General features: G+C 40.9%; 1 protein-coding gene across 2 annotated transcripts in view; it reads right to left on the minus strand.

Annotated features, from left to right (window-relative positions):
* Window positions 1-817: 817 nt before the first annotated feature.
* Window positions 818-27,646, minus strand: part of ezrb (ezrin b) — a 29,894-nt gene continuing 3,065 nt past the window's right edge. For both annotated transcript variants that reach the window (XM_076167978.1, XM_076167977.1), the window contains 12 exons: window positions 22,344-22,427; window positions 17,098-17,193; window positions 15,394-15,668; window positions 14,982-15,065; window positions 14,578-14,724; window positions 11,368-11,464; window positions 10,726-10,889; window positions 8,451-8,581; window positions 6,787-6,947; window positions 4,212-4,304; window positions 3,521-3,760; window positions 818-2,170 (listed from right to left, as the gene is read on the minus strand). In XM_076167978.1, the coding sequence (XP_076024093.1) occupies window positions 2,006-2,170; window positions 3,521-3,760; window positions 4,212-4,304; window positions 6,787-6,947; window positions 8,451-8,581; window positions 10,726-10,889; window positions 11,368-11,464; window positions 14,578-14,724; window positions 14,982-15,065; window positions 15,394-15,668; window positions 17,098-17,193; window positions 22,344-22,427 (1,737 nt within the window). In that variant the 3' untranslated portion in view covers window positions 818-2,005. The remainder of the gene's footprint in view (window positions 2,171-3,520; window positions 3,761-4,211; window positions 4,305-6,786; window positions 6,948-8,450; window positions 8,582-10,725; window positions 10,890-11,367; window positions 11,465-14,577; window positions 14,725-14,981; window positions 15,066-15,393; window positions 15,669-17,097; window positions 17,194-22,343; window positions 22,428-27,646) is intronic.

Genomic DNA, 27,646 nt, shown 5'->3' on the forward strand with positions numbered 1-27,646 from the left:
GCGTGCACTTTTTAGATTCCAAATTTTGTTGCACACCAGAAATAGTTGGAGGCGCCCACCTCCAAGTCGCCTGACCCCACACCTCCAGCAGTGCCGGCAGCGAATCCGCAGAGCCCTGCAAGTGGGCACACACCAGCGACCCTCTGGGGGAACCCATTAATCAAGCCCAGATGGCTGTCTGAACTCAACTTAAAGGTAAACAAACTCAACACAGCAAATATTTTGAGGGGAGTCTTCATCTAATGAAGATCTGCCATAATAACCAGTATCCATCTCCAATTAAACCTCATGCTATTCTCACCGTTATTCGATATCATTATCATTTTTAATGCATTCATGTCAAATGTACGTGCTATCATTTCTGCTCCTCCACACGTATGTCAACCTAATGCAATCATCCTCCATCACTCATCATCCAAACAGAGAGTTCAGTGGGGCAGGTCGCTTGGTGCAGTTTCAAGGAGCCAGATTGCCTAGGGCAGTTTCAGGCACTGGGCACTGGTCAATTAGCCAGATTGTCTGGCTCAGATCTAACCCCAGTAGCACCCATCCTTCCGCACATGCATGACCCGATCACCAGTCATCCCTGTCTCCCTCAAGCACCAATTATATCACCAAGTTCTTCACTGTCTCTATCTACAGGTCCAGCGCCCTGTACGAAGGCTGGCCGATTTGTGAGTTTGCATTGCATTGCATTGATAGGGAACACATCTTGACTTTGAGCTTGTGTACAAAGACATGAGCCAAAACAATGACATGGTTTGATTAGATCTGCAGTTTGAACATAGTTTCAGAGGGACAAATTAAAAATGCACAGTTATGTGTAATCACAGGAGACTCTTTATTGCCAATATGTTTAACACCTCATTAAACCTATTTGTATACAAAGAACAGCAGAGCTGTGTCTCATTACAGTGTCAGTAGATGCTACTCTAGTCCGTGTCCAGAGAGGAGACTAACACATGTGTTGGTGTTGTACCTAGTCTTCATCAGCACATTGGCTACAATGTGAAACTTGAACCCTGTAGCAGCACAGCCAGAAACAAAGGCCACTTCAGAGGGTCAAACTACAAGATACATGCTCATCTCTCACTCGGAGACATGATACGGAACAGAAATAAAATTAACCTAAGTGTCCCGTCAACACAGCGCTCTGAAGATAACACACATTCCTCAGCAAGCTACAGGGCACCAAAAAAAATCAAAAGTACTAAAACTAAACTAAAGCTCCTTAACTGATTCCATAGTACTGTAAAAAATTATAATTTACAAATAAATCTCTTTAATTTACTGATCAAAAGTTTAACTTATGGAACATAAGACTTATTATTTTGGTCAATATATAGAACCTTTGAAACATATTAAATGTTCTCTTTATCATTAGTAGATACCAAAAATATACAAACCAAGATGAAATACCCTTTTTAATATCCCATATACAGTATAAATATCAAACTAGGCATGATTGTAACTACTGTATGACAACATTAAACATAAATGGAAGTGTTCAAATAGGATGGAAAACAAAAGCAAAAGTACAACTTCAACAATCTGCTCATACCGTTTCCCCTTTCTGAGTGGTCGCTGTGAAACAACAATTTGTCCTTCTCCTCTTATACAACCAGCAACATCAAAAAGACACAGGATTTCAATTACATCTTCTATGTGCACATCAGGAAATAATAAAATGTTATGATTTGGCTATCCCACTACTCTGAATGGATTAAATCGCACAGATATACACAATTAAGACGTGAAACATTAAGAAGAGATTTGGCACTAAGTTTACAAAAAGCCCTGCATACTGCCAGACAAACTCATGACAGGAGTTTAACTCTCTGTAAGTAATTCACACCTGTGCATATACTGCTCCAGTTAATGAGTTCCAAAGGTGTGCATGTGTGTGTTTGTGTGTTTCAGCCAGGGAGGGGATGGGAGGTTTCGTAGGGTAGAGAGATGTAGTGACCATTCAGAAAGGGTTGAGTGGCAGGGGACTGAAGGCCTCTTAAAAGGATTCAAACTCGTCGATCCTCTGCTTGGTGTTGCCCTGCCTGATCTGTCTCAGGGTCTTGTATTTGTCACGGCCAGCAAGGACGTTCTCTGAGTGGAGGATGTCGTTATGCGTCTTCTTGGATTCATCACGTGCGTGTGCCAGCTCAGAGCTCAGAGCCTGAGGGAGAAAGAGAGTTATCGGAATCAATGAGTCTTGATGCCCTAATCTGGCATTTTGAAGCTATCAAGCTCCTGGTTTAGACCCTATGCAACCCACCGGCACAAACACGAGTTTCTGCAACTAAAGAGCGGAGCAACCACCAAGTCATTTTCAAATGTAGGTCATTTCAACTACTGTTTTTGGATAAGTTTTATCATAAATAGTTACATTAAATGGTGTAATTTCTACAAGACCTGTATAAATGCTCATTTTGACATTATTCTAGAACAATCAATTTTTTGGATTAGCATGGGCTAGCAAACGCTAATGCTAGGTTAACGCTAACATGTAAACACAACAATTTGATAAGCATTAATCAACAGGGTTTATAAACTAATCTATCGATCTGGCAGTTTTTTTGCTAAACATGAGTGTTCTCTTTACTATCAGGGACAAAACCTGCGCTGGAAGCATTCGTTAAAGGAGCCTTCAATGGTCCCAAAAATTCCTGATTGCTGTGTGGCTTGTTTGTCAAAGCACTTAAACTATGTTTTTGAAGGTGCTATACCAATCAAGTTATTATTATTTATGCAGTAAAACTTACCCAATTAAACTGAGGTGAACATGTGGTTCACGTGGTTTCTTCTTTGTAAAGTTTTATTTTAGATTATAATGAAATGCCCTGTGTTGTCAAATATACCAAATATAGCATAATGCATTCTAGAGAAATCTGGACAACAGATCTCAAAAAGCTGAATTTAAAAATGAATAAAAAATGAATAATTAAAAATGGCATCGCTTAAATCAGTTGTAGTAATGAATTTGGGATGTTGAACTCTCAATTATTAATGGGTTAGTACAGTGGTCCCCAAAGTGTGTTCCGCGTCCCCTAGGGGGGCCCCAGAGATATTGCAGGGTGGGCGCAGCGCGGGGGTTTGGAAGAGGAGGGATATAAATAAGTATACAATACTTCTTGGTCTCGCTGCAGGACAATGAATGAGCATCCAGATAACATTTATTTGTATCTACTGTTATCAGATTTGACGGTCTGTTTTTACCACAACTCTTCCTCCCATATTGTTTTATATCGTCTCCCATATTTATTTATTTGAAATGCTGCTTTATTTGAAAATGCTGCCATTTGTATTAAGACAAAGTAAAGGTTGGAATGAGGTAAGTTAATGTAATGTTCAATAATAACATTCCACATTTAAAATTCTTGTGATGTGTGCACATTTTTAATAAGTCAATGTTTATGAAATAGTGTTTTTTCACACCTTGAATGTAAAAAATGTGAACTACTGAGGATACAGCAATTCTGCGTGTGAGGGTGTGAGATTATGCATTCTTGAGAGTCGCTTTACTCACCATCAGCTGTTTCTGGACACGTTTGTTTTTCTCGGCCTCGGTCAGGCGATCCTCCTCGTTGCGGTGGTCATTGATGCCTTCGATCTGCAGGTCAGCACTGTGCATGCTCGTGTTCTCCTCGCTGTCGCTATTGTCATCCACATGGTCATACATGGGGGGAGGCGGAGGAGGTGGGGGTGCCGCCATGACCATGTGCAGCTCCTCCTTTGTCTTTATCAGGTCGTCCTGGGCCTCCTGGGCCTGGTGGGACAAAATAATTGGCATTGAAGAGGAGCTGTTACATTAGAATACACTAACATTTTATTTTCCATCTGAGCAGTGGTTAAGAATTTGCTTTATGCCAATGTCTTGTGTGAAATTTGTCCACTCGCTACTTTCAATTTTTAAGTTTGTCATCATGGTCAGATGCTCTGACATTCCTGGGAGTCAGCCACCCACGAGTATACCTTTATTTCGAATAAAGGATCAAATCCACTTTGTTTCATTTTGTCTCCTCCGACGCTAAGCCTCACAACTCAGACCTCTTGATGTCAAAGCATTTCCACAAATGAATGCAATGCTTCAATGTCCCAGCTACAAATACTGGGGTCTACTTTTCCAATATCTGTTGTGAATGGGCAAAGGAAGTACACAGCCACAGTCTTTAGAGACACATACAGTATATGAACCTAAGTGTGGTTAATGCTCTCACCCTGAGCTGCCATGTGTCGGCCTCCTCCTCCTTGCGTCTCTTGGCCTCCTCGAGCAGCGAGATCTTCGCTGTGTGCTCTGCCAGCTCTGTGGCCTGAAACCAAACAAAGAGAAGAAAACTATTATACCAGCAGCAGAGCTTACTTATCATAATAGTAGTCATTGCGAAAAGATAATAGTCCAGCAACAGTTACAACATGTTCTTCATCGACTTGCCCCACACTATGAGCAGCTGTTTAGCTTTTGTGGTCTCAATTTGATTATTCATATACATAAAATGTTTTCAATTCAATCCACTTTATTTATATAGTGCCAAATCACAACAAAAGTTATCTAAAGGCATCTTTCAAATAGAGTTTTTAAAGAGACCCAACATTCCCCCAGGAGTAAACACTTGGCTACAACAGCAAGGAAAAAGGGATGGAACCGGGCTCGGCCACCTGAGCAGCCATCTGCCTTGACCGGTTGGCTTAACTTGAGCTTGCACAATTATTCCTTCTGACAGTGACTTCAATATTATATTGTCTCATTTATTTTTGTTGTGGATTGGTGCAGATGCACTCGATCACTTTTACTTGAATTGAATAAGCACTTGCTTTAGTTTTATTTTGGAGAGATTTTATGTTGGACTGTAAAACGGAGATCATCAGTTAATGCTGGGCTATTTTTTGCTGTAGAATAATGCAGTGCATACTTTAAGTTTTATTTGTTTATTTTCAAGAGACAATGATTGAATACAATATTGAAATATTAATGAGACAAGTTTGATAATTATTTTGGGTAAATGAATTGTTATATTAATTGAGCAATAAAAAATAATCTGTAGAGTTAGGTGCAGTCCTATTTAGCAAGCACAATAACTAGGAAAAGTCAATCTTATGCAACTGGACTTGCTGGTAAAAGTCTTTATGTCCTTATGGCATGCTTGGAGTTTATTGAGCTGGATTCATCTGGTTTCATTGATAGATAGAGTATGAGTGTATTTTGAATAATGTAACTTAAAGGAAGTAGATATGAAGAAAATAGTAAAGGCCCCACCTTGAGGAACACCGTGTCTAACTTTCATTGAGTATTAACATGTACAAACTGAAATCGATGTGATAAATAGGTGTATTGTATGTAATGGTATCAAATGCGCTAAGATCTAACAGGAGGACAGAGTACAGTACAGGGAGGAGTCATTTGTCTGATGCAATTAAGAGGTCATTTGTGAGTTTCACCAGTGCTGTCTCCGGGATCTAAATCCAGAATAAAAAACCTTGAATAAACTATTGTTAATGTAGATAGTCTGCTTAACTGATTGGCGGCTGCTTTCTAATGGAGAGGAAGCAGCAAGAAGCAGAGAGAAAGAGAAGATAAAGGTAATGTAGTTGGTTAAAATGCTTGGATCAAGAGTAGGTTTTTTAAAAAGTGGTTCTTTCAGAAGTTACTTTGAAAAGGTCTGTGGTACATAGGCTGTTACTAAAGAAATACATAATAATTGTTGTAGTTAATAATTATCAAAGAAGCCCAAAAGTTGTTTCTACTGAGAGCTATAGGAATACATGGGTCAATAGACAGAAATAAACAGAAATGATGTGATGAAGGTTAATGGGAATTGACAGAGAGGAGGCCTCCAGACTGCATTTGTAGCAGGAGAAAAGATTTCTGTTCCCTGTCTTTCAAGGCTGAGAAAATGTTTTTTGTAGTGCTAAGAAATGTTAGCACTGTGATCCTCAGCTTCTTGCAATTTAACTGTAAGCCTGTTTGCTTTTATCATTAAACGGTATTCTTTCTCTCTTCTTTAGCTGAATATAAAACCTGCACACATGTGAACGTGCAGAGCGGCACAAATGTAACCAACATAACAGTTTCTTTCATTAGAGGCTGAGTATCACACTGCACCTGCCGTTGTGTGTGTCTGCTGAACACACTTACACAAAGCTGTGCAATTAAGGTTCACATACAATGGCACATCTGACCATGATATCATTATATGAAAGGTGTTGGTTAGTGTGTGAAAATATTGTACACAGTGCTGCATTATTACTACTCTTTTCCTCCAAAGTCTTCTGTTTGGGAAGTGCTGGAAAGTCTGAGAGGGCCAAATCCGATGAGTTAAGTGGACGCTGAACTAGTTAATACTGCAATCACTGATTCGTTGCATCACCAATGAGACAGAACTCAACCATGTGATATTTATGACCAGGTGTAAGAATTGGAAGTGGAAAGTAAAAATATCTCCTTGGGGAGCCTGCACAAAGAACCCCCCCAAAGAGCTTGAATCACAACAACCTAAGCCATGCAACACATCATTTTGTTCTAAATGGTCCCCATGATTCCCAGGATTTTATGTGGAGGCAGAGCTTTACTGTCAGGGCCATTAAACTGAAAGCAGTGAGGCTGCAATCACAGACGCCTATAAGACATGACAACTGTAAAAAGGTTCATATACCTGTGTTTTCAAAAATCTATTCCTTGTATTTCAGGGAAAATATCACAAGGACACTTTATTATATAAGTTGAAATGAGTAGTAATGCCAGCTGTTGGTGGACTGAAAATCTAGTTATCTTTCAAAGATGGGGCTTATACTGACCAGCTGCTCCTGGCTCTTCTTCTGGTTCTCCGCCTGGCGGGCCAGGTCCTCTTTAGCCAGCAGGGCAGCTTGACGCTCAGTCTCCAGGCGAGCTGCCTCCTCCTCAGCCCTCCTCCTTTCCTGCTCCAGTGTCATGGCTCTCTGGAGCTGTTCCTGCAGATCTAATACGCAGAAAAGAGGGAAGGATACAGTATAATACAAATGCTAAGTCATCATCCTCAATTTTTTTTCCTTTTGTTTATAGGTTGACTTGTCAAGATTATGATCATTACATAAAATTTCCATGACTTGTCGTCATGGAAATTTCATGTATCATGTGTCGTCATGTGTCGAACGAGCCAGCTCTTATGTTATGTGAACGAGAGCCGTTTTTATTTTATCTGCAACTTAAAACAAGACAGAAAGATAGGATGGTCTTCTCCGTGCAATGAACACGGGGAAGACTGGACGTTTGAACTGATGTTGTTCCATTCGAGCAATTCACATGAAAACAGATAAGGATATTAACATCAAACAGGGAGGGGCGGGGCGTGCTGACGGTCTACTACAGGTACAGAGCAGGACAGAGTGACAGGGAAAAAAGCAGCATTTGGATGCATTTTAATAATTGTGACAACATAAAGGCAGAATCAAGCCGTCATGTCAACTCAATCAAGTGTATGTTCTTCCAAACAGGAAAACACTCTGAGAAAAACATTCCAAAACTGTACGAACGTGCTTCACTGCAAGAACATTCCAAAACTATTTTAATTCCTCATGAAAACAGTACCACACTCTCTGTCATCTCACTAACATCAGAACAGACTGAATGCATGTGCAGTACAGATGATATGGGAACTACAGGGAATTCCCTGAATTACAGGGAATGGGAAGGGAAATTGTGATATGTGGACAGACTGAAAATGTGAAATATGAAAGGTATACTATCAGTAAAATCAGTAATGACATTGTTTTGTTTGCAATGAGATTAATATGATGTGAATTCATTAGTGTGAGTTTGACACTGAAAATGTATACAGAAAAAAACAAGCTCATGTTGCTGAATTGAAGTCCTTTTTGCTACAAAATGTGAGTGATGGATATCGACATTTTGTAAATGTTCACACAAAAGAGGCTCATTCAGTGTGCCACGGCGGAGTGTGCCACGGCCAAGTGGGGCAGCGCTGGCAAGTGCGCGATACTGTGAGTGATGGAAGGTCAAGTGGCGCTGGCAACTTCCCCGTGCCAGTAAGTACTGCAGTACGATGCCTGTGCCGTTGCCGAGCGCACTTGCCGGTGTCGGCTAACTTTTAACGATGGGCTAACTTTTTTTCCCATGCCATGCGATCTACCCACATTACCTTCGCGATCCACTGGTCAATCGCGATCGACGTATTGGGCACCCCTGTTCTACCGCCACCTTGCTCCTGTATTTTGATTTATTCTCTGTCACCTCTTCTCCATGGCTCTTTTGTTATATTGAACCATGGTCTGGTAACAGTGTGGCGTTGGGATTTGTTGTGGATCTTTGAGCTGGACTGGTTAGCCACCCCTGCTCTATGGGTTTATTTATAGAACACGTCATTTACAAAACAAGCAACCTGCCTGCATAACCTTTTAGTGTGTGCCTACCTACATTATGACACTTACACAACCCTTTCCTCCATACTGCACCTCTCCCTTACCTTTCTCTGCCTTCTTGGTCTTCTCCTCAAACATGTAGAGCCTCATCATCAACTCCTGTTTCTCTCGCTCCATCTGCTCCTTCTCTCTCTCAATGGCCTCTCTTTTCTTCTTCTCATCCTCCAGCTGGGCTCTGCAGATAAGACACAGACACTGTGAGACACAAAGAGAACTGACATAGCCCATACATGGCTGATAAACAACAAGGCTCAAACACGTGTATACATGAAGGCACCCACTACTTGTTTGCTCAAGCAACTGTGCAAGCAGTGTTACCAAAATGACCACATCGGACTTCCGCACTTTCAGTGGATCGCTGCTCATCAAAGCAACTTTGGTACAAAACATCGTCCATTATGTGAATACCCTCCCTTATGCTACATACAAAGTATTCGTAAACAAAATTTTAAGTCAAGCCAACTGTATTTCTACAGCCCAATATCACAAACAATGTCTCAAAAGGCCTTTGTGGACAGGAAAATTCCCGTCCCCACCCAGAGCTCTCTGGGAAGACTAAGATGAAAAATTCCAGAGAAAACCTTAATGCAGTGGTTCTCAAAGTGGGGGGCACGACCCCCTAGGGAGGGTGCAGAGAGGGGGTCATTTCTTTCCACAGTAATTTCCCTCGGGATAATAAACTTTTATCTTATCTTATCTCTTATCTTAGTGAGCATGAGGGATTCTTTAAATACCTTTCCTAAATTGAGGGAATTTTGTATCAACATTTCAGGAACCATACAACCCTGACCCCAGGTGTAATTAAGGCTGAATTCAGACCTGTGGTTTGTTTGCTTCGTTCAGATTCAGGGAACAATGTTGACAAACAATCCTGATTTGTGTTCACACAGTAACATGTAGTAACAGTAATAAGCCCTCCAAGACTAGTAAGCAAACAGCACACACTCGCAAACTGATTTGTGAATGATTCGACTTGACCAGGAGTTACCTCCTTACCTGGAAAAGTTTTTCTTTGTTTCCTTAATTTTTTCCACGTTAGGTACATTGACCATTGACAATACATATAGTTTAGGCGAGCATCAAGGCTACAAATTGAAAAACAATGTAGTGATGCTTGAAGTCACCATCGTAGGAAAATACCCAAATACTCACAAACAACGTCTTCGGAAGACGCATCAAGTAAGCTTGGTTAGATATTTATGATATTTATGAGCCTATACGCATTATCAACAAACACATTTTCATAGCAAATACAGGACAGCAAGTGAGTTCATTGAGTCGCTTGCTTTCTCACTGCAAACGAAGCGCTCAGTGAAGCGTTGAGAGCACCCTTTCTAAGCAGTCTCCGCCCGGTTGAATTGGGTGTGTTTGCGGTATTCCCACATGCCCTTACGAACTGATCTAGGGGGGAAACTGCTCCCGGTTTCGGCATAAGGGCTCCAAACAGGCTAGGTCTGAATACAGCCTCAGTTTCCATTAGGTTTGTCCAGGGACTCATCACAGCCTAGACTCTTGCAGCTACCTTTTTTGTGCCCACATAACTTCTGCTGTGGCCTGCTGATGTAATAGTTTTCCCACTGGGATTTAGTATGTGACATATGACAGGCATTCAGCCACATCACCATGTTTGAACAGCTGTATGGGAAAGGCACTCGCCTGACAGGGTCACCATCCATTCAGTTTGACTTCAGGGAGTTGACTTCTCTTTAAATCGAGACCTGAAAATCCGTTTCATTTCAAAAACGTTCATGAAGTGAAAATAAATGCTCTGTTGTTCACCAGTAAATCATAGTTTCACTTTACATGTTGAAATGTTGAAACAATTGTTGAAATTAAAGCACACAATGTCTAAGGCCAGTGAAGCAAAACATCTGACATTAGTGAAAGCCATTTCAGTCAACACGTTGTATGGCAACAATCACTGCTACATCATTCCTATGCAGACAAGGAAATCCTTTCTTATCATACATTTCCGTACATGGAACTGACCCACAATGTGTGAGAATATCTGATTCCATGTCCCATTATTACTGTTTAAATGTTCATAACTCATATCTGATGTTCCAAAAGTGAGTTAAAACATTGGGAAGGACAGGAAAACCGATTAAGTAAAGCATGAGTACACTTTTGTACCAAATTTGTGTTTGTATTTGAAACAGTAACAAAATCAAGATCTCAAGTTTAGACGGTTAAGGTTATAATCGAAGGACATTTATGTTCATAGCAGTAATCACCTTTTGTTCTAATCTTGGAAGCAAAGTCAGATATCAGACACATATAAACGCTGATGTCACTCACACTTTCCAACAGGCAACTTACCTCTCCATCTGTTTCTGAACTTTCTCCTCTCTGGCCTGGGCTTTCATCTGCTGCACCTCAATGGTGTCTGGCTTACGGCGACGCATGTACAGTTCGTGGTTGCCCATGCACAGCTGAAGGATGCGCTTGTTTATGCGAAGCCGCGGGGCATAAAACACAAAGTCCTGAAATTGGGAAAAATGTCAGGAAAGAAATAAATGAGGAGAAAAAACAAAATGCCCGTCTGAACTAAATAGTAGTTTTGCTGCCTGTTTGTCTTTCATTGATACAAGGTAAAAGGTCAAGTAAAGGCTGTGAGCAAGTGCAGGGAAACTGCTTAAGACAAAACAACACAGACTGCTTCACTTTTACCAAAAGGCAAAATGGCTTGAGATTACTGCTGACTTTTGTATGTACACATGTGTTTAGTGTGGGTGTCCATCAGTAACAGCTTTGTCATGTGTCTCTTTGGTCTGGTTTAGCACTTGCTGAACAGCCTGATGCCACATTGCACTCTGCATTATTGCTTATTAGGCTAGAATGAGGTGATGTGCAGAATAGAATAGAAATTGTGATGAAAGTGATCATCTGATTTCTGATTCAGAAAGGTATAACATCTCCAAAGGTTTTGGACTACTGAGGTGTAACTGGTGAGTTACTCACTGGTGCTTTTTTGTCAATGGGCTTGATGATGAACTTCTTGTCGTTGAAAGAAATGTTTCTGATCTCACTCCAGGGGAAGCCGATCTTTGGCGTCAATCTGAGGAAGTAATTGTATGCAATAAGGATGGCATCTGGGGCAACTCATACTGTTGACTTTATTATCTTAAAAAAATCCATGTTAGAAAGGGAACATGAAACAGATGTCCATGTTCTTATTTTCATTTAGGGACTCTTAAATGTTTTCATATGCAAACAAATTACATTGATCCATGTCTTCGCTCCCTTGTGCTCACTCAATGAAAACCGGGCATTTTAAGTGTTGTGTCTTTGTACCCCCTTCTCAAAAATGTCTGCTCTGTTTTTTGATTGTCTGCAACAGATGCTGGACAAATCTCAGTCAGTCAGTCTTTAACCTGGTCGGTGTGTCTGAGCAAGGGAGTATGGAAATTCAAATGTGTTACAAAGTGACAAAAATATGTAAAGGGTCAATGAAATACAACGCTTTCAGTGGAGCTCAGAAGGTTTGTCTTGCTGGTTGCACTTCCATATGTAGGAATTTCAGGTTTTTCAACTTTGTTCAACTATCACTCAGCACTGTATTCAACTGTGAGTAATATAATGCTGGAAAATAAGAAGAAAATATGTCCCCTTTAACACTGAACAGTTTTAATTTTATTATTTAATGGACACCCGGCTACATACTGTGGTGTCATAATCAAACCCCAGAGAGCCGACTGCGAGCACAGCCCTCTGACTCAACCGTTCAAGTACGATGGTTCAGTCTGGGGTGTGGCTCGTTCTTCCATTGTGCCAGGCAAACTGAACGGATGCCAGTCTCATTTCACACAATACAAAGTAGCAATGCAAACAAGCCGCCAGTGTTGTAATATGGCAAGTCAGCCACCGAGCGAAACTCTGCTCTGAAAGCCTACTGCCTGAACTGGAATTTCAATCAATTACCCTGACACATGCTAATGGAATTGAGAAAACAGTAAGGAGAATCTCTACCATTGGATTTATGTAAGTGGATATTATGTCTGGTGATGTGGGGTTTAGAATGAAAAATTGCCTGTAAGCTTACAGTGATGTATCCCTTATTGTAACACCACTGTACACATAGAGTGAAAACTGATCATTCAAGCCATTGTTTCCTTAAGGGTATATCCTAAAAAGCCTCTTGGCAGATTGCATCAGCCCTGATCTGGCAACACACACAGACTCAGTATGGTTACATGTCAATCAGAAAGGAAGTGGTGGGTCTTTCCATTGAGGAATGCACACATGATTAAAGATGACTACATGCCTGTTATTTCAGAGTAAACATACTTTGACGTGTGCTGATTTCAGTCAGATTGTAGTGTATACAGTATATGGTGTTAAAAGTCTATGGAAGTGTACCTTTTGTGAAACTGAGGCTGATCAAACACTCATTCTAGGCTTGTACTAGGTGTGTCTATCCACATACAATAAATGTTGATGTCAACATAATAGAGGTAATAAAAGGAGCAATCTTTCAGGGCAGTATAGGAGAAGCTGGTTCTGTTTTACTGGACTTCAAGACGATGTTCAACACACACTCCCTGTTATGCTATAAAAATGGGGGGGCAATAATTTGTCTTTTTTTTTCTAAAGTTAATCTGGTGTATAGCTTGTTGTGCTGTGTGTATCCGTGTCTGTTTGACAAGCATGGTCGCTAAGAGGAAAGCCAGCCAAGAAGAAAATCCATCTTGAAAAATGAGCCACAAAGTGGTCAGTGGAACAGCACAGCATAAGGAGTTAAAGCCGTGTCAGACTGCCTTGCTGAAGCCTTGGCTCTACTGCTGTATTGTGGGCCGGCTGCCCTCACTGGTAGGTTAGCCTTGCATTCTTAAGTGCCGCACAGCTTGAAAAACCAGTCGGTGTAGCCATGGTTACGGCAGAGGACACAGTGGAACAGCGCATTTCCCTGCTGATCCCAGAGAGAACATAAAGAGACAGACTCACACCAGGCTCCACGTCGTCTCTTTCTATTGCTTTTCAACAACTGCAGGTATCACATATAAGTTTGATGCAATAGCAGACGTATTAAATATTATAGTACATATGATGCATCTACACAGTATACACATTAAAGTAGCAGCTTCAATTCTGCCTTTGTTTAAATTATGGTGTTGATGATAATGACATTATAATATTAACAAAGGAGTTGATGGAGGCCTGTTGCAATGGATCAGGAGCGATGTACCTGATTAACTAGTAACACACTGTTTAGAGTAGACCTTGTCAATGTGACATCACAGGTCAGGTGATATGTTGTTGCGAAGCCACATTGCATGCTGAGAGTTGTAGCTGTCACAGTAATAGTTTAGTCTTTGTCAGCTGAAGAACGAGTACAGTAAGGAACGCCATTTTGACAAAGTGACGTAACGGGTGGAGTGGACAACATGATTGTAATCATGTTGTCAAATCATTAACCAGAACCAGAAGGCAACCAGCAGAACCGGTAGGTAACAAGTGATGCATACACTACAAACTTAACACAGATCTGCCAACTGCCAAGACGTGTCAGAGCAACATATTTGAGCTCCAAGACAAAACCAGACGAACCTAGAAAAGCTAAGCATCAGTCATAAAAGTTATAGTGTTAGAGCCTCAAGGGGCATTTGAGTCACTTGGCATTAACTGTATTTGAGTCCCCCATTGGTACAGACAGCAGAACACACAGGAAATCATGAAAAACACACCTGGTAGCCAATTTAACATGGAGGAAGCAACAACCTGGTGGTCAACAACACAACTCAGCCCACAGATCAATGCAGTAAGGCTGAAAGGATTACTACCACAGGGTGAGTGACCGAGAAGGCAAATCACCAGGGAGCAAGGTGGGTCACCCCACAACACTCCAACAACACCACAGAGGAGTCCACAGCACAGCACAGCCTACCACTGTGGATTTTAGTTATCTCAAAACCTAATCTAAACCTAAATCTAAACCAGCAAACTATGAGGGCAATGACAAATGTTATAGGAGCACTCATTGATAGATGATACAAAATAGAAATATCTATAAAAATGTTCTCCATCTTTCTGTCTACAGATAAAGAGAAGCGATGAGTGGCGATTACATTGGCTCTGCCAGTTAAGCTCTGTGTTTCAGCTTTGTAGCTCTGGGCTTGACGGCACAAAAAGAGCCAGAGCAGACACGGCTCAACCTCAAAATACAGTGCTTACCTGTCCTCCTTTTCATAGATGTTGAGTCCTAGGGCATCTACCCCCAGCCACAGCTCAGTTCCTTTCTTATTCTTGATATCAAAGTAGTTGACTCCATACATTTCCAGGTCCTGGGCGATTTTCAGATACTCCAGCATAGCATCCTCCCTGCAAAGATGGAGATAATTGAGTGAGAAATGGGTGGCGTGATCAGCTGACCCAATTAGTACCGATACTCCATTTAGAACAACATGTATTCAAGAGAAGGGTTTCCACTGGGCAGAGCTGCGCAATGTTAAATAGGAAACAGACATTTAGAAAAAAAAATATTGCTAAAAACATCTTTAAAGCTCAGTGAGGGTGGACTTTCAAATTGAATAGGCTTTTTAAAAATGTGCCTATTTCCTGTAGTTTAAAACACTCACTTCAGCATTCCACGGTGCTCCTCGTGCCACACCTGGATTCTCTCCTCCCACTGATCTCTGGATAATTTGTGCTGTTCCAGGACTCTACAAAAAGACGGAGAAGAAGATGAAAGCAGGAAAGATCAGCTACTTCACCAAACTCAGGCCATTGTAACGGACAACAATGTGATAACATGAAACGATCACAAAGCAATGGTGGGGATAACTCCCACAAAGCAAGAGATATTGCTTATTCTATTGATTACTCTCCCCTTTTGTTAAGACTTCTCCACTTTAACTCTTCAGCTGTGACTATCACAATTGGTGTATTAAAGCTATGAACGTCTCACACAGGTGCAACAAAAGAGCAAGTTAGTTATCACTACATTTACTTGCAACTAACAATTAACAACGCTTTATTGTTGTTTCTCACCGTTGGGGCAGCAGGCGGTCAGAAGTGAGGTAGCCAGGCCGGTGGACTTCGTTGGAGAAGTCTCCAAACTTGGCCTGAACAGAGTAGGAGGCAAGCAGCACAGCCGTTTCTGGTGGGCAGTAGACCTCGTCACTCAGAATGCTCTCCTTCACCTGCAGGAAAAAGAGCTTCTGCGTGATGTCCTGGATCAGCTCCTCCGACACGTCTTCTGGGAAGAATTTGGCCCGAAACTTGAACTGCAAAGGGTTCTCCTTCTTCACTTCCTGGGAGGACACCTAGAGTGATATTGCAAAGATGTATCATGGTGAATTGTACATTGAATAGGTCGCACCAACGGTATACAAAATGCGTGTCTACCTCTAATTCCACAACAGGAACCAAATAGTATTGATGAAGGGAATGAGGTTGTAAAAGGCTGTGAATATTCCAGTTTGACTGTAGCACAATGTCAGCACACACTGCATGTTATAATCATAAACAAGGGTCAGATTGAGAGAAGGTTATGCTTGCCTAAGTCAGCAAAGGTGACGGTTTCATAACTGTAGTATATGGGGCAGTTATTAATTTGCTTGCAGTTGAGAAATAAATCTAATTCAATGATTAATACCTTAAAATATCCCTCCAAATGTCTCCGGATATAGATTGGGTTTATGGTTTTATTAAGTTTATTCTCCCTTCCATTGTGTCAAAATTGATAGTTTAAAAACACTGCTGACATACAAACAGAAGCAGCTGAAAGCCTCACTGGCAGAGGACACAAGGGTTTGGTAGGGAGAGAGCACTGAGGGACAAACAGATATTTGAAGTAATCTCGCTGAGGGACAAAGCAGAGAGAAACAGGGGCAGTAATGGTGGTTCACAAAGAGTTCACACTCTCTCTAAATAACAGCTGTCCAGCTGATTACATGCAGCACTCTGACACCCAGCAGAGATGGAAGGCAGACAGGGCTCAACTGCTCACTGCCTCTGCAGAAGCTACACAGTGTGACCACAATCCAGCTTGTGAATATATACATAACACGATGGCTACAGATTGACAGAGTGAAAGGCAAACACTGGAGCACTGATAGTCCCCACCCCATGCAAAATGCATTCTTTCCCCTTTGTTTCCAATATTTGGCTCCAAAGGTATTGCTAAGTTCTGGCAGCTAGGACATCCATAACACTGAATTTAGGGCTGAAATAGCCAGTTTGTATCTAACAAGCAAAGTAGACATGTCATGAAATAATAGCAGAAACATCTTTGCCAATATTTTAGGAATATAACAATAACTATAATAATATACAGATTTTCATGTTTTTATTCTCATTTAGGAGTTGGAGAGGATGTTTTCAAACCTTTGCAACGCTTCAAAGTGGGAAAAAAACCCACTCCAATCCACTTATATATCCACTACTCAGCCTTGTTACTTGTGGTTGTGTTTCACCAGACATCTAACATGTTGATACAACATTCTCTGTAAGTAAAAGACCAATCAAAAACAAAGCTTTCAGGCAATATGAGTTTGGGTTACTGGAGGCATCAATGTTCAGCACATACTGCCAAACTATGTGGTGAATATTTTTATTGAAGAAAGCATCTGAAATAACGATGAACATGCATTCTGAAACAACCCTGCCATTCTTTACGGAATCTGAACATGTTAAACAGGATGAATATGGAATTTAACAAAAAAAAGATCAAACATGTCAGCTCAGTCTTACCTTTTTGTCCAGTTTTAGCCAAGTGGGATAACCTTTGCCATCCATGAACTGTAGTCCAAAGTACCAGACCTCACGTAAACCAATGGTTTTAACCACCTACACAACAGAGGTAAAGAAGAGTTAAATGAGCAGGATCTTTTCAATTTATTCACATCTAGATGTGATTTAAAACTGGCAAAGTAAATGAATGAATTGTGAATGAACCAATTTCTCCATAGCTTGAAGACAATAATCCTCAAATGACAGTAGCCATTTGTTAGATGCCTATGAGGGTTTTTTTCAGGCTGGCTGAACAATATAAACTTAATGTGATATACTCAGGTACCAGTCTAAGCTGGCAGGGAGCCATCATAGGATTACACATTACACTGTGAGGATTTGGCTGGGTTGACAACACAAATGGATGGAACAAAGGACATGCTAAAGCAATACACAAAAGATGCTTTAATGTCTCAAGCGCCTCAGCAAATCATATCGGTGACAAAGAAAAATTCTTACATTTGGTAAACTCTACAGTGTTGTCATTGAGTCTCAACCTTACTCGGTGTAAGGTTGAGACTCTTCTCTGCGATACGTTACAAACCTGCAACCTTCTGGCAAAGCTGCAAGGCCACAACACTAAAGAGTGATCATACTCAGTCTAAACATCACCCTCATTGCAAAAATTCAGATTGAAGTTTTTCAAAAAAGAATGCTCAAGTGATTTTAGACTGAGGCTGAAGGCAGAAGATGAAGACCCAGATTCAGGTCTGGAATAATCACAAATGCTGTAGGAGGAGCTACTATTTTCCACTGGCTGCAGACAGAAACATCAACGACCAAAAGCCATCTTTATGGCTCTCAGAAAGGCAGAGCAATTTTCCAGCAGCACTGTGAGCAGCAAAAGCAATTGTGCGCTTACACAAATCTGCGGGCCCTGCATAGGTTTATGCCAAATTCCCCACTCAGTCATCAGGTGGGGTGCTAAGTTGCCTTGCTGAATTTCAGTCAACACACAAGCACTTCAGCCAAGCCCATTTCCAATGTAAGCTCTAGCCAATGTTAAAATTAAAATCAAACACCCCCTCTTTGTGACACAAAATACAGGTCAAGCTAACCTGTGAGCACTGAGCTGAATGCCTTTGATTCAGGGACCTTTACCAATGGATGTAATTTAGTGCAACAACAAATATCTACAGGGGCCTGAAATGAGAGAGAGCACTGCAGAGGGAGAACTGCCTTTTACCTGGAATTAAACTCACTTACAGGGCTCAGAAAACAATTGGGCCTTTCATGCTGGTTTTGCTTTGGGGTCCTGAGAGAGCCAGGGAAGGGAAAGAGTGGGCAACCCAACACACATCTAAGTGAAGCAGTGTTTTTGTCAGAGGATAAACTAGGTAGGCTTGGTGTAACTTTGGCACAGTCACAGATGCAACCATTTCCCCTTTAACAACCTAACTGAGATGAAGACAAATGCGCTTCACAGACATAAGCGCATATGCTTAAAACAAGGGAGTTCATTAGAGGTTAGTTCAATCTGAATCTGGGGACACAGCTTTTAATAAGCTGACATTGCAGGTTGTTTTGGCAGATTGCCTAGAAGTTAATGGATTGCTAGTTCTCTCCAACGTACATGGCAAGGGTTTCAAGCATGTACATCTATTCTGGTTAATGCTACTAAAAACTAACCTTACCAATGTGAAAGTACAAATACCTGCTTCTTGTGACAGTATGAAACCTTGACCAAATAAACCCGCAAAGCTGTATACATAAACCTGGGGGTCAAGCTCTTTTTATTGAGCTAGGTTCACTTCATTCTGGCAATGATTATAAAAACCTGTAAACTCAGTGAAATATTGGCAGTCAAGTTTTTTTTTTTAAATCTAATTTGTTACAGATCCAGTCAAATTTTGTTACCAGTCACTTCCGCAATGGTTTAAGCAGTGTGTGTCATCTCTACATAGATAGATCTGGCATGATATTAGACACAGTCTCTGAACGTTTCTCCACTGGGTAAGGGATGCCGTCTCGGCTGGCTAAAAATCCTTTCACTGAGGGGAAGGGAAAGGTTCACCCAGTCTGGGCCCCAAATAGGGACGGCCACAAAGATGTGTGTGTGTGTGTGTGTGTGTGTGTGTGTGTGTGTGTGTGTGTGTGTGTGTGTGTGTGTGTGTGTGTGTGTGTGTGTGTGGAGAATGAAGTGGGACATACTCGCTTGAAGGAAATAGGTCTAATTCTCTTACAGACATGGATGGAATTTTTGTGACTCGTGTAGTTTTCCAAATATACATGAAGAGTTACTTAATGGGTGCATGGGAGCCAGGTGAAGTGAAATGGATATGGAAGTGGCTTACTCTGCAGATTATGCGCCAATGGATCCTTTAATACCATTACTTACAAATATCCCAAATACATTCTGTTGCAATTTTAGTACACCACCACCACAGGGTAGCCGTTTCGAGTCCCGTGTGGAGTCCTTAGGGGACAGGTCCCTTCTGTGGACCGGCAGCTAAAGAGTTGCCAAAGTGACACTGCCGAGGTGCCAAACACCGAACCCCAACCTGCTCCGTGTGCGCTGGCTGCCGGCTGCCTGCAGTGCCCCCCTCCGGTGCATGTGTGTGTAGGAGGAGTTGCATTGTGTGTTGTGCATGTAATGTAATAAAATGCATTTGTCTGAAAAAGGTAATTTCTCAGTCCTGGACTCAATAAAGGGGTGTTCTTCTTCACAGCGGACATCGTCATCATCATACATGTGTACTTTGTGGGTTGGGCTCCTTTTGTCTGCTCTGTGTACACTTCAAATGAGCACAAGTTTTGTCAGACATCTTATGTGAACTTGGATTCAGTTCATGAGACTTGTGGACCATTTGTCATGATGCCATGATAAAAACTGTCCGACAATCCACAATTCAAATTTACTCTAAATGGGGTGACACTGAAATCTGAAGATTATAGATCTATATATATACATCTATCTATATATCCATATATATATACTGTAGATATATAGATCGATACAACATTATTTAGATTAGCAAAGGCACCGATCACGGAAAACATCTACAAATAGCAGCAGTTGTTGCAGCAAAAGGCAGCAACAAATGAAGACACCATAGGCAGATGGAAGTGGAACTGTAAGAGGGTGTGTAAGGGAGCAGCATCTGAGCAGTGTGGCAGCCTATGATCACAGCTGACCACACAGGCCACACCAGGCCTCAAACTCACTCTGGTGGTGAGCTCACTTCGGTTACTCAGCATATCCACAAACCTTGTGACCAGAACTGTGTGTACTTGTGTCCTTTCCAATTGATTACTGCTGACAGATTAGTTTCAATCTAAATCAGACTTGTGACAACTTACAGGGATGTGGCCAGCAAAGATAAATGTCAACTGGATTCATCTGTGCACTGCTATTTATAGGCACTACCTGGACATTACACATGCAGCGAGGCCTTATAGAGTTTCTTCATGCTTGATTTAGGAAAGTATCTTACGCTAAAATAAGGCTCTGAATCATCTCTGACACTTATCACAGGGACACAAGGATTATCAGAGGCACACCCCACAAAGAGACATTCAACAGCTAGGTGTGGAAATTCACCAACACCTATGAATAAAGTGACGTCACTGGCTATTCCTTCCTCCGATTTAAATAAAAAATAATGACAAGATCCATTTATGTGAGAACAAGGATATCGATATCACTTAAAATACTGTAGTAGCCAAGTTTTAGATAATGTTTTAAGTACATATGAGTGTCAGAGTAAGGTCCCCTCCCTGAAGTGCTGAAAAGGGAAGATGCTGAAGGGCAAATCCCCTGACACCAATATGTAAAGACAGTGTCACTCGCTACTGAAAAACCAGTTTTACAGGAAGTGACTAAAACAATTGCCTTTCCTCTCCCCATGCTGTCATAAAAATTCATGACACATCGCCTACATTTGGATTTTAAGTATGGACCTTTGCTGTAGTATGCAAAACAGCGGGGACAAAAATAAAATATTGTTTAACGATACTGTAGAATAAAGCAAAGTTCAATAGTCAAATTTTTCATCATGCAGCCCAAGTTCTGTTCAATTTCTAGTTGAGAGAAATTCGGAGAAATTATAAACAAATACAAGACATAAAGGTGAATTTTGAACCTGTTGAACCATTTTTCCTTAGGTTTAAAAAATTCAAAACATTCTGCCTACATACCATACAGTAAACATTTGGAAACCACAGTAGTTAATGATCCAGTGTTTAACAAGTTAAACAAATAAGAGTTTGTTCCAAATACCCATACATTACACTCGTAATAAATCATGTGAGACATGGGAAGGCTTTGGTGATTACTTCCCCAAATATCATGTCTAATGGGGCATATCTATGGTACAACAAAGCAGCAAATAATGAGAGCTACATGATAGGAACTCTTTATGCTTGAGCTCGCTTCAATGTGGCCACACCCTTCATTCTACAGAGGCTGTAACTTCCTCATTGACATCATTCAGATTTTTATAGCCTCTTGAGTTAAATAAATCCCTCAACATTCTTTTTCTTTACAATGTTTATGTTAAGCTGCCATCTCTCATGATCACCAGGAAGAAGGAGAACGTTGCACCTGTTGCACCCAAAAGCTCCTGTAATCTAGTCTCCAGGAGCTAACCTGTCAGGGCTGGATGTAGCGGGAGGGAAATAACTTTGGAAGGACGATAATGAGGACAGACACTTTCACTGGGCAAGTGAAGTCATGTGAATTTTATTTCTATTGCCCAATATCCAATACAATGTCTCAAAGACTCAAATCTTTCTAGCCAATGTTAGTTTCCATGAATATGTAGGCTGCCGCAGTATTTGAGTAGTTTGATGTGATGGCAGTATACATTTGTTGCGGGGACAACAATTAATTATTTATCCTAAGGCGATTAGGTTTTTGTCTGCTTCCATTGGTTGATTGGTTGTTTTGAAGGATTGCTCAAAACACCCAGAACCCATTTGGATAAATCTTTGAGAAAGGTGGGGCCCAGTGACTATGCAGGAATTTTTCTAATGCTTAGTTAACATTTGAAGATACAGCATTTTTCATATTTTTGTTACTTTTGTCAAAAGTAATGAGCTAGTATGAATAGAAATCAGGGATGTTATTTGCATGATGATGAACAGGTATATTATTGTCCAGATCTGGATGTATTTGAAAAGCTTCAGTTATCCTCAACGGTTATCAGCTTCTACTATTCTGAAAGGTTTCCATTCTGACACTGCTTTATAAATGTGACCGTACAGACCTGATCAAACAGCTGCTTGCCGGTGGTGCTGGGCTGGATAGCAAACTCCAGCTCAGCGTCCATGGTGGTGACGCGAACATTGACCTGTGGATACAAATGAGAAGAGTTGTTGAAAAACAAAGGCAGCAGAAAGGTTGATATACTAAGCCCCACTGCACGGCAGATTGAAGCTCTTTTGTTAGGAAATTGAAGTTTTTTTTACCTAGAATATTTAGCGCTGGCTCAACATTTGGAGTTAAAAAAACAAAAACATACACATTAAGGAATGCCCCTGTATACAAAATCAGAAATGACATATCAAGCACCATCTCTATATAGTGACAGTAAAATCTAACAAGTGGCCAAAACCAGTTATTCTGAATGGACCGTGGAAGGACAGGAAGACTACTGTAGAGCAGCTATAGTATGTACAGTGAAAGTCCATTCAGAGAAAATGAGGTGCATCTTAGTCAATGATTGATGACTGACCTGTGCTAACATCAAAAAGGTGGTCCATCTAACAAGCAGCTGCTCTGAGAGCTTAGAATTGAAAGTCCACTTACAGGGATCCACCCTAAATATCAATGTATGATCTCGTAACCATTACAAATAACATGCGTGCAACAAATAATGACAACTGACGTCAACTGTGTACCACAATGGAGAGAAACAATAGTCTACATTGTAGACCAAGTTAGTTATGAACAAATGCAATGTGAATGCAATGATGCAAATATTTACAATAGCTGCTTTGAGGCACAAACTGCATCTTGATTCTCTTCAATGCAAAATACCTCTGGTATTTGTGGTGGTTATGAAAAAACACAGACTCAGTATTGACTGAAGTTATTGCTGCCGAATGAAAACCAGACAAAGGTCAGTGGAAACAGGTTGAAGAGGAGAAAGAGCTTGCTAACAGAACCCTACAGAGCCATCTTTCATCTCCCGGCTATTGTGAACAGCACCAAGCCTCAGCGGTGCACAAATTCAATGCCGCCAACTGGATAAGGATGACCTCTCAAACTGCTGAACAACTAACTGGTAGACTTAACTCCAGACAACAATGCAAGTCCAATCACAGATTTGGATGGAAAGCACTGTGCCAGGGTATTGTAACAGGTCTAAACAGTGGATTTCTCAAAGAACAAAGCTAAATAATTTGTACTCAAGTTGACCATCTTGGTCAATATCAGAAATAACCATTTACAGTTACTCAAAACTAAAACAAGAAAAATGACCGCATGTTATTTCCTGAAAAAAAATGACCTATGCGTCCAAACCAAAAAGTGCGACCAATCATGTTCAAACTATTGCAAGTGTTAAATTAGTGACTTGTTCAACAATTAAAAACTGCTCATTTCATTGCCTGGAGTGAAGTTGGCACAAATACAACTCTCCATGATGATATCCAAAGAGGGACACTTGAAACTCGAAAGCACTAAAATTTGGGTCAGCGAATCAAGCTTTTTCATGGGGTTAAAAATGTAAAATGTCCTGCCCTGGTCTTGGTGCTAAGGTGACTCATCTGGACCCTGGATCTGTGGTGTGGCAAATGTTTACTTTTCCAACAGAGCAGACAGTTTCCTATGATGGCACATGTGCATACAAACCAGCCATCCAAGAGTTACTTAAACCAGTTGACCAGAGGCAAAAATTTGGGAAAGGAAGGGAAAGACTGCATTTACACAGCAAAACAAAGACGCCCTTTCAGCTGTGGTGCCCCAACAGTCCCTTACTATCATCTACACTCTACAAGACCCAGGCTACTACGAAACAGCACTAAACTCTTCCTCTGAGACTTGACCTATTAAAATGTGATTCTGTACGTTGTTTACAGCAGCTTCAACACATCACTGCCTATATTTGCTCCATTTACAGTTGGAGCACCTAGAAAAATACACCCTCACCAAAAGAGATGGAACATGTGAAAGTGTAGAACAGACAAGCCAACGGAAACCCCTGAGTGAATGATATTCGATCTCAAAGTCCTCCAACGATAACTCACAATAAACTGAAGCCATTCAGAGCGGTAAAGAAAACATCATACATAAGCTAAGAATATAGAAGGCAAAGACCAAGAGTTCCACAATGAGCAACTTTGAGTCATAGGAAAGTACAGCTATTCATATTAACCATATACTGTCAGTCACATGACAGTGACCACTGAATCAAAAACATGAACTGCAGGAGCACAGGTTCCCAAATTTAACCACCATGTTACGTTGACACTGAAAGCAGCCGACAACATGCTGCTGCATTTACAAAGCCAGGTAAAAAGGATCAAATACGTTATGCTTGCTCTTTTTTGACCCAGACTGTATGAGATAAGCATTTTGAACATGTGAACACGAAAGAAAGCACATGTGCTTCGGGACACATTCAGAAGTGGACATTTATCGGCCACAGTTATATGTTGTATTTCCCCAAGAGGATGAATTAAGTACTAACCTATCTAGCTATGTATTGTACATCTGCCAATGTGTCTGTTATCTTAACACCGAAGTAGTCCTTTTACTTGCATGTTATACGAATGACGAAACAGTGATTACACACCCAAGCTGCAAAAAGTGATCTGATATTTCACCTTAAAATCGACTTACCAAAAAGTCTCAGGCCTTCAAAGATGCTTTTTAAAGCAATAGCTTGTAAGCACTTTAGATACACTCACTATATACAAAGATGAAGTATTGACTGTGCAGAGAGCAGTTTGTTTGTTTCATCCAGGTTATCTTCTTCACCTTAGTCTCAGATTTTTTGGATTCATTCATTGATGAGGGAAGAAATCTGCTCAGGGTCGAGTTAATGAAAGAGACACTCATCACCACAGTAGTTAAACAGTGAACAGTTTCAACTGCATTCTTCAGTGAGGACCGTTCAATATTTAACCCTCCACATAGTTTACATGGCTTTACAAGAGTCTTTTGCAATGGCTGTCGTCATGGGGATGGTGCTGAAATGTTCACAGTGCAACATAGCAAAAGAAACACTGTGCTACCACATGAGTTCAATGCAGCAGCAATGAGTTCGGGGGGCAGTCCCATTCTGATTGTCTTTTCAAATGTCACACATCTGTGATTTCCACAGCAGACATATTCCTGGAATGAAATGCAAGACTTAATGAAAGGATCTGTGTATACATATACTGTATATCCTGACTGTGGATCATGATTTGAGGGTGTTCCAGACATGAGTTATCATACTATTTGAAACAACAAATACTTACAATAGAAGGGGACATAAAAAAGAAAGGATTGGTCATAGCCACGCCTTGTGTGGTTTGTATAATCGGTTGGGACCACAAGAAAACAGGATTCTAGCATAGCTGAGGAGCACTATTGTTTACTTCATGACAATGTGTCATTGAGAGAGGTGAAACACGAGTCACTGAAGTGCCAAAACAGGGGCCTCCACAGCTCCTCAAATAGGGTTAGACTGTCTTTGGCTGAAGACCTAAATGAGTTTCAGTATTGACAGCTTTGGAATGTTAAAATGACGTCAGGTATCTGAGTTGCAACCATTACCGGTTTGCGGGGTACAGAAGTTTAGAGTTTTTGCAAGTTGGCATCAAATTTAAGGCCAATGAACACTTTTCCTGTAGTTCACAAATATTCAAAGACTAATCCATAAAGTCACATCAATGCTCTACTGCAGGATAGCGCAAAATATGAAAAGAGTGTATCCTTTTAAAAAGGGAAAATTAGTTTTATATTTTCTTGGACAACAGAATATTTGCCAGGGCAGATGAGAGAGGACTAACTGTAGCACCTAGCACTTTTCTTTGCTGAATATATTTATTGAAGAAAGCATTTGACACGAATATGCAGTTATGAAACATTTTAGAGCCAGTCACCTGTATAGTTGGGTCGTACAGGTAATGTGTATAATATTGTTACTGCTGATGAATGACTGTTCTGTAGCACCAAGCACCTTATCCTCTTCTTGCAGCACCTTTTATAACAGGGCTGATCATAAGCAGTACACACATGCTCCCAAACTAGAGTCAGCTCTCCATAAATCGCTCAATTTGCATACCAAGAAGTATCTTGTGCCGTCAAGTGCATTTCCCTGTCAGTCCATCCCATTTCGTCTTTGACTCCATCCTTATTCTGCAGAAAAAATTTACTTTGAGGAATTTGGATTAATCCTGAAGACCCTGTCCTGCTAGAAACTCTTATCAATATTATTAGTCATATTTTTATTACAATTATTTATTGTGGTTGTTGTGCGTCTCTGTGAATCTCTCTCTTCTTTCCCTCCCTCTTTCTCTCTCAACCCAACCGGTCAAGGCAGATGGCCCCCCACCCAGAGCCCGGTTCTGCCTGAGGTTTCCTCCCATTAAAGCAGAATTTTTCGCTGTCACCAAATGCTACTAATGGAGGAATGTGGGGCTTCTTTAAATACTCTGGATGTAAAGTGCCTTGCGACAACGTTTGTTGTGATTTGCCGCTATATAAATAAAGCTGAATTGAATTGAACTGAATTGAATTTTGTGGTAGCTGAGTTCACATGTCCCGTGCCAATGCACAAGAACAGAGAGGAGACATATATATACACACTCAGTGGACACTTAATTTGATACACTTGTAAAACTCAAAACAGCCTTGCTACATCCTTCCCTTGTGAAGCTGATAAAGTTTTTGTTGAGACTGTGTCAGATAGGTGTTGATTAAAGACAGTGGTAGGTGTGACCATAGTGGTGCTATTATTTAAATATACGTGACAGTAACTTGCGTGGTAAAAAAGGCAAAGGCCAAGTCTGTCATAAGTCCAGCTCCTTCGCCCTCCTCCTTTGATATAAAAATGTAGTTTGACTAACGACAAAAGTTTGTGGTCCTAGTTTCAGCTCAAAAGAAGTTTGAATACAATGCACAGAAAGTATATTGGTTAGAAAATTGAGGTATGCAGCGCCAAACTTATCAGTGCCTCAGAGCTGGGCCAGTCATGAGGCAACATACTGAACAGCGACTAAGCCAGAGGATAGGAGAGGGGGGAAAAAATCAGCGCCTGTCAGTTCTTGATAGCACGGAAAAGAAAACAGCCAGCCACCCAGTTCTGTGGCTACCAGAATGATGTCATTTCCACAGCAACACTCATGACAACTGTGAGGCTACTCTAAACAAACCAACAACACACATTATGATCCTGACTGAGTCTTTAGTGATTGTTTGCACAATATTCTGCACTATACAACAGCAAACTCTCCTGTTGAAAACTCAACTGGCCACAATCTTGTTCCTTTATGTACACATGCAACTTTGATCCATATTTGAACAACTGATCCAATTTATTTTACTGTAGGTTTGAGGAAACCATATCCCCAGTCC

This window comes from Genypterus blacodes, unplaced genomic scaffold (assembly GCF_046128005.1).
Source record: "Genypterus blacodes isolate CSIRO-AG114 ecotype Tasmania unplaced genomic scaffold, CSIRO-AGI_Gbla_v1 ptg000185l_1, whole genome shotgun sequence".
In the NCBI taxonomy this organism is placed as follows: Eukaryota; Metazoa; Chordata; class Actinopteri; order Ophidiiformes; family Ophidiidae; genus Genypterus; species Genypterus blacodes.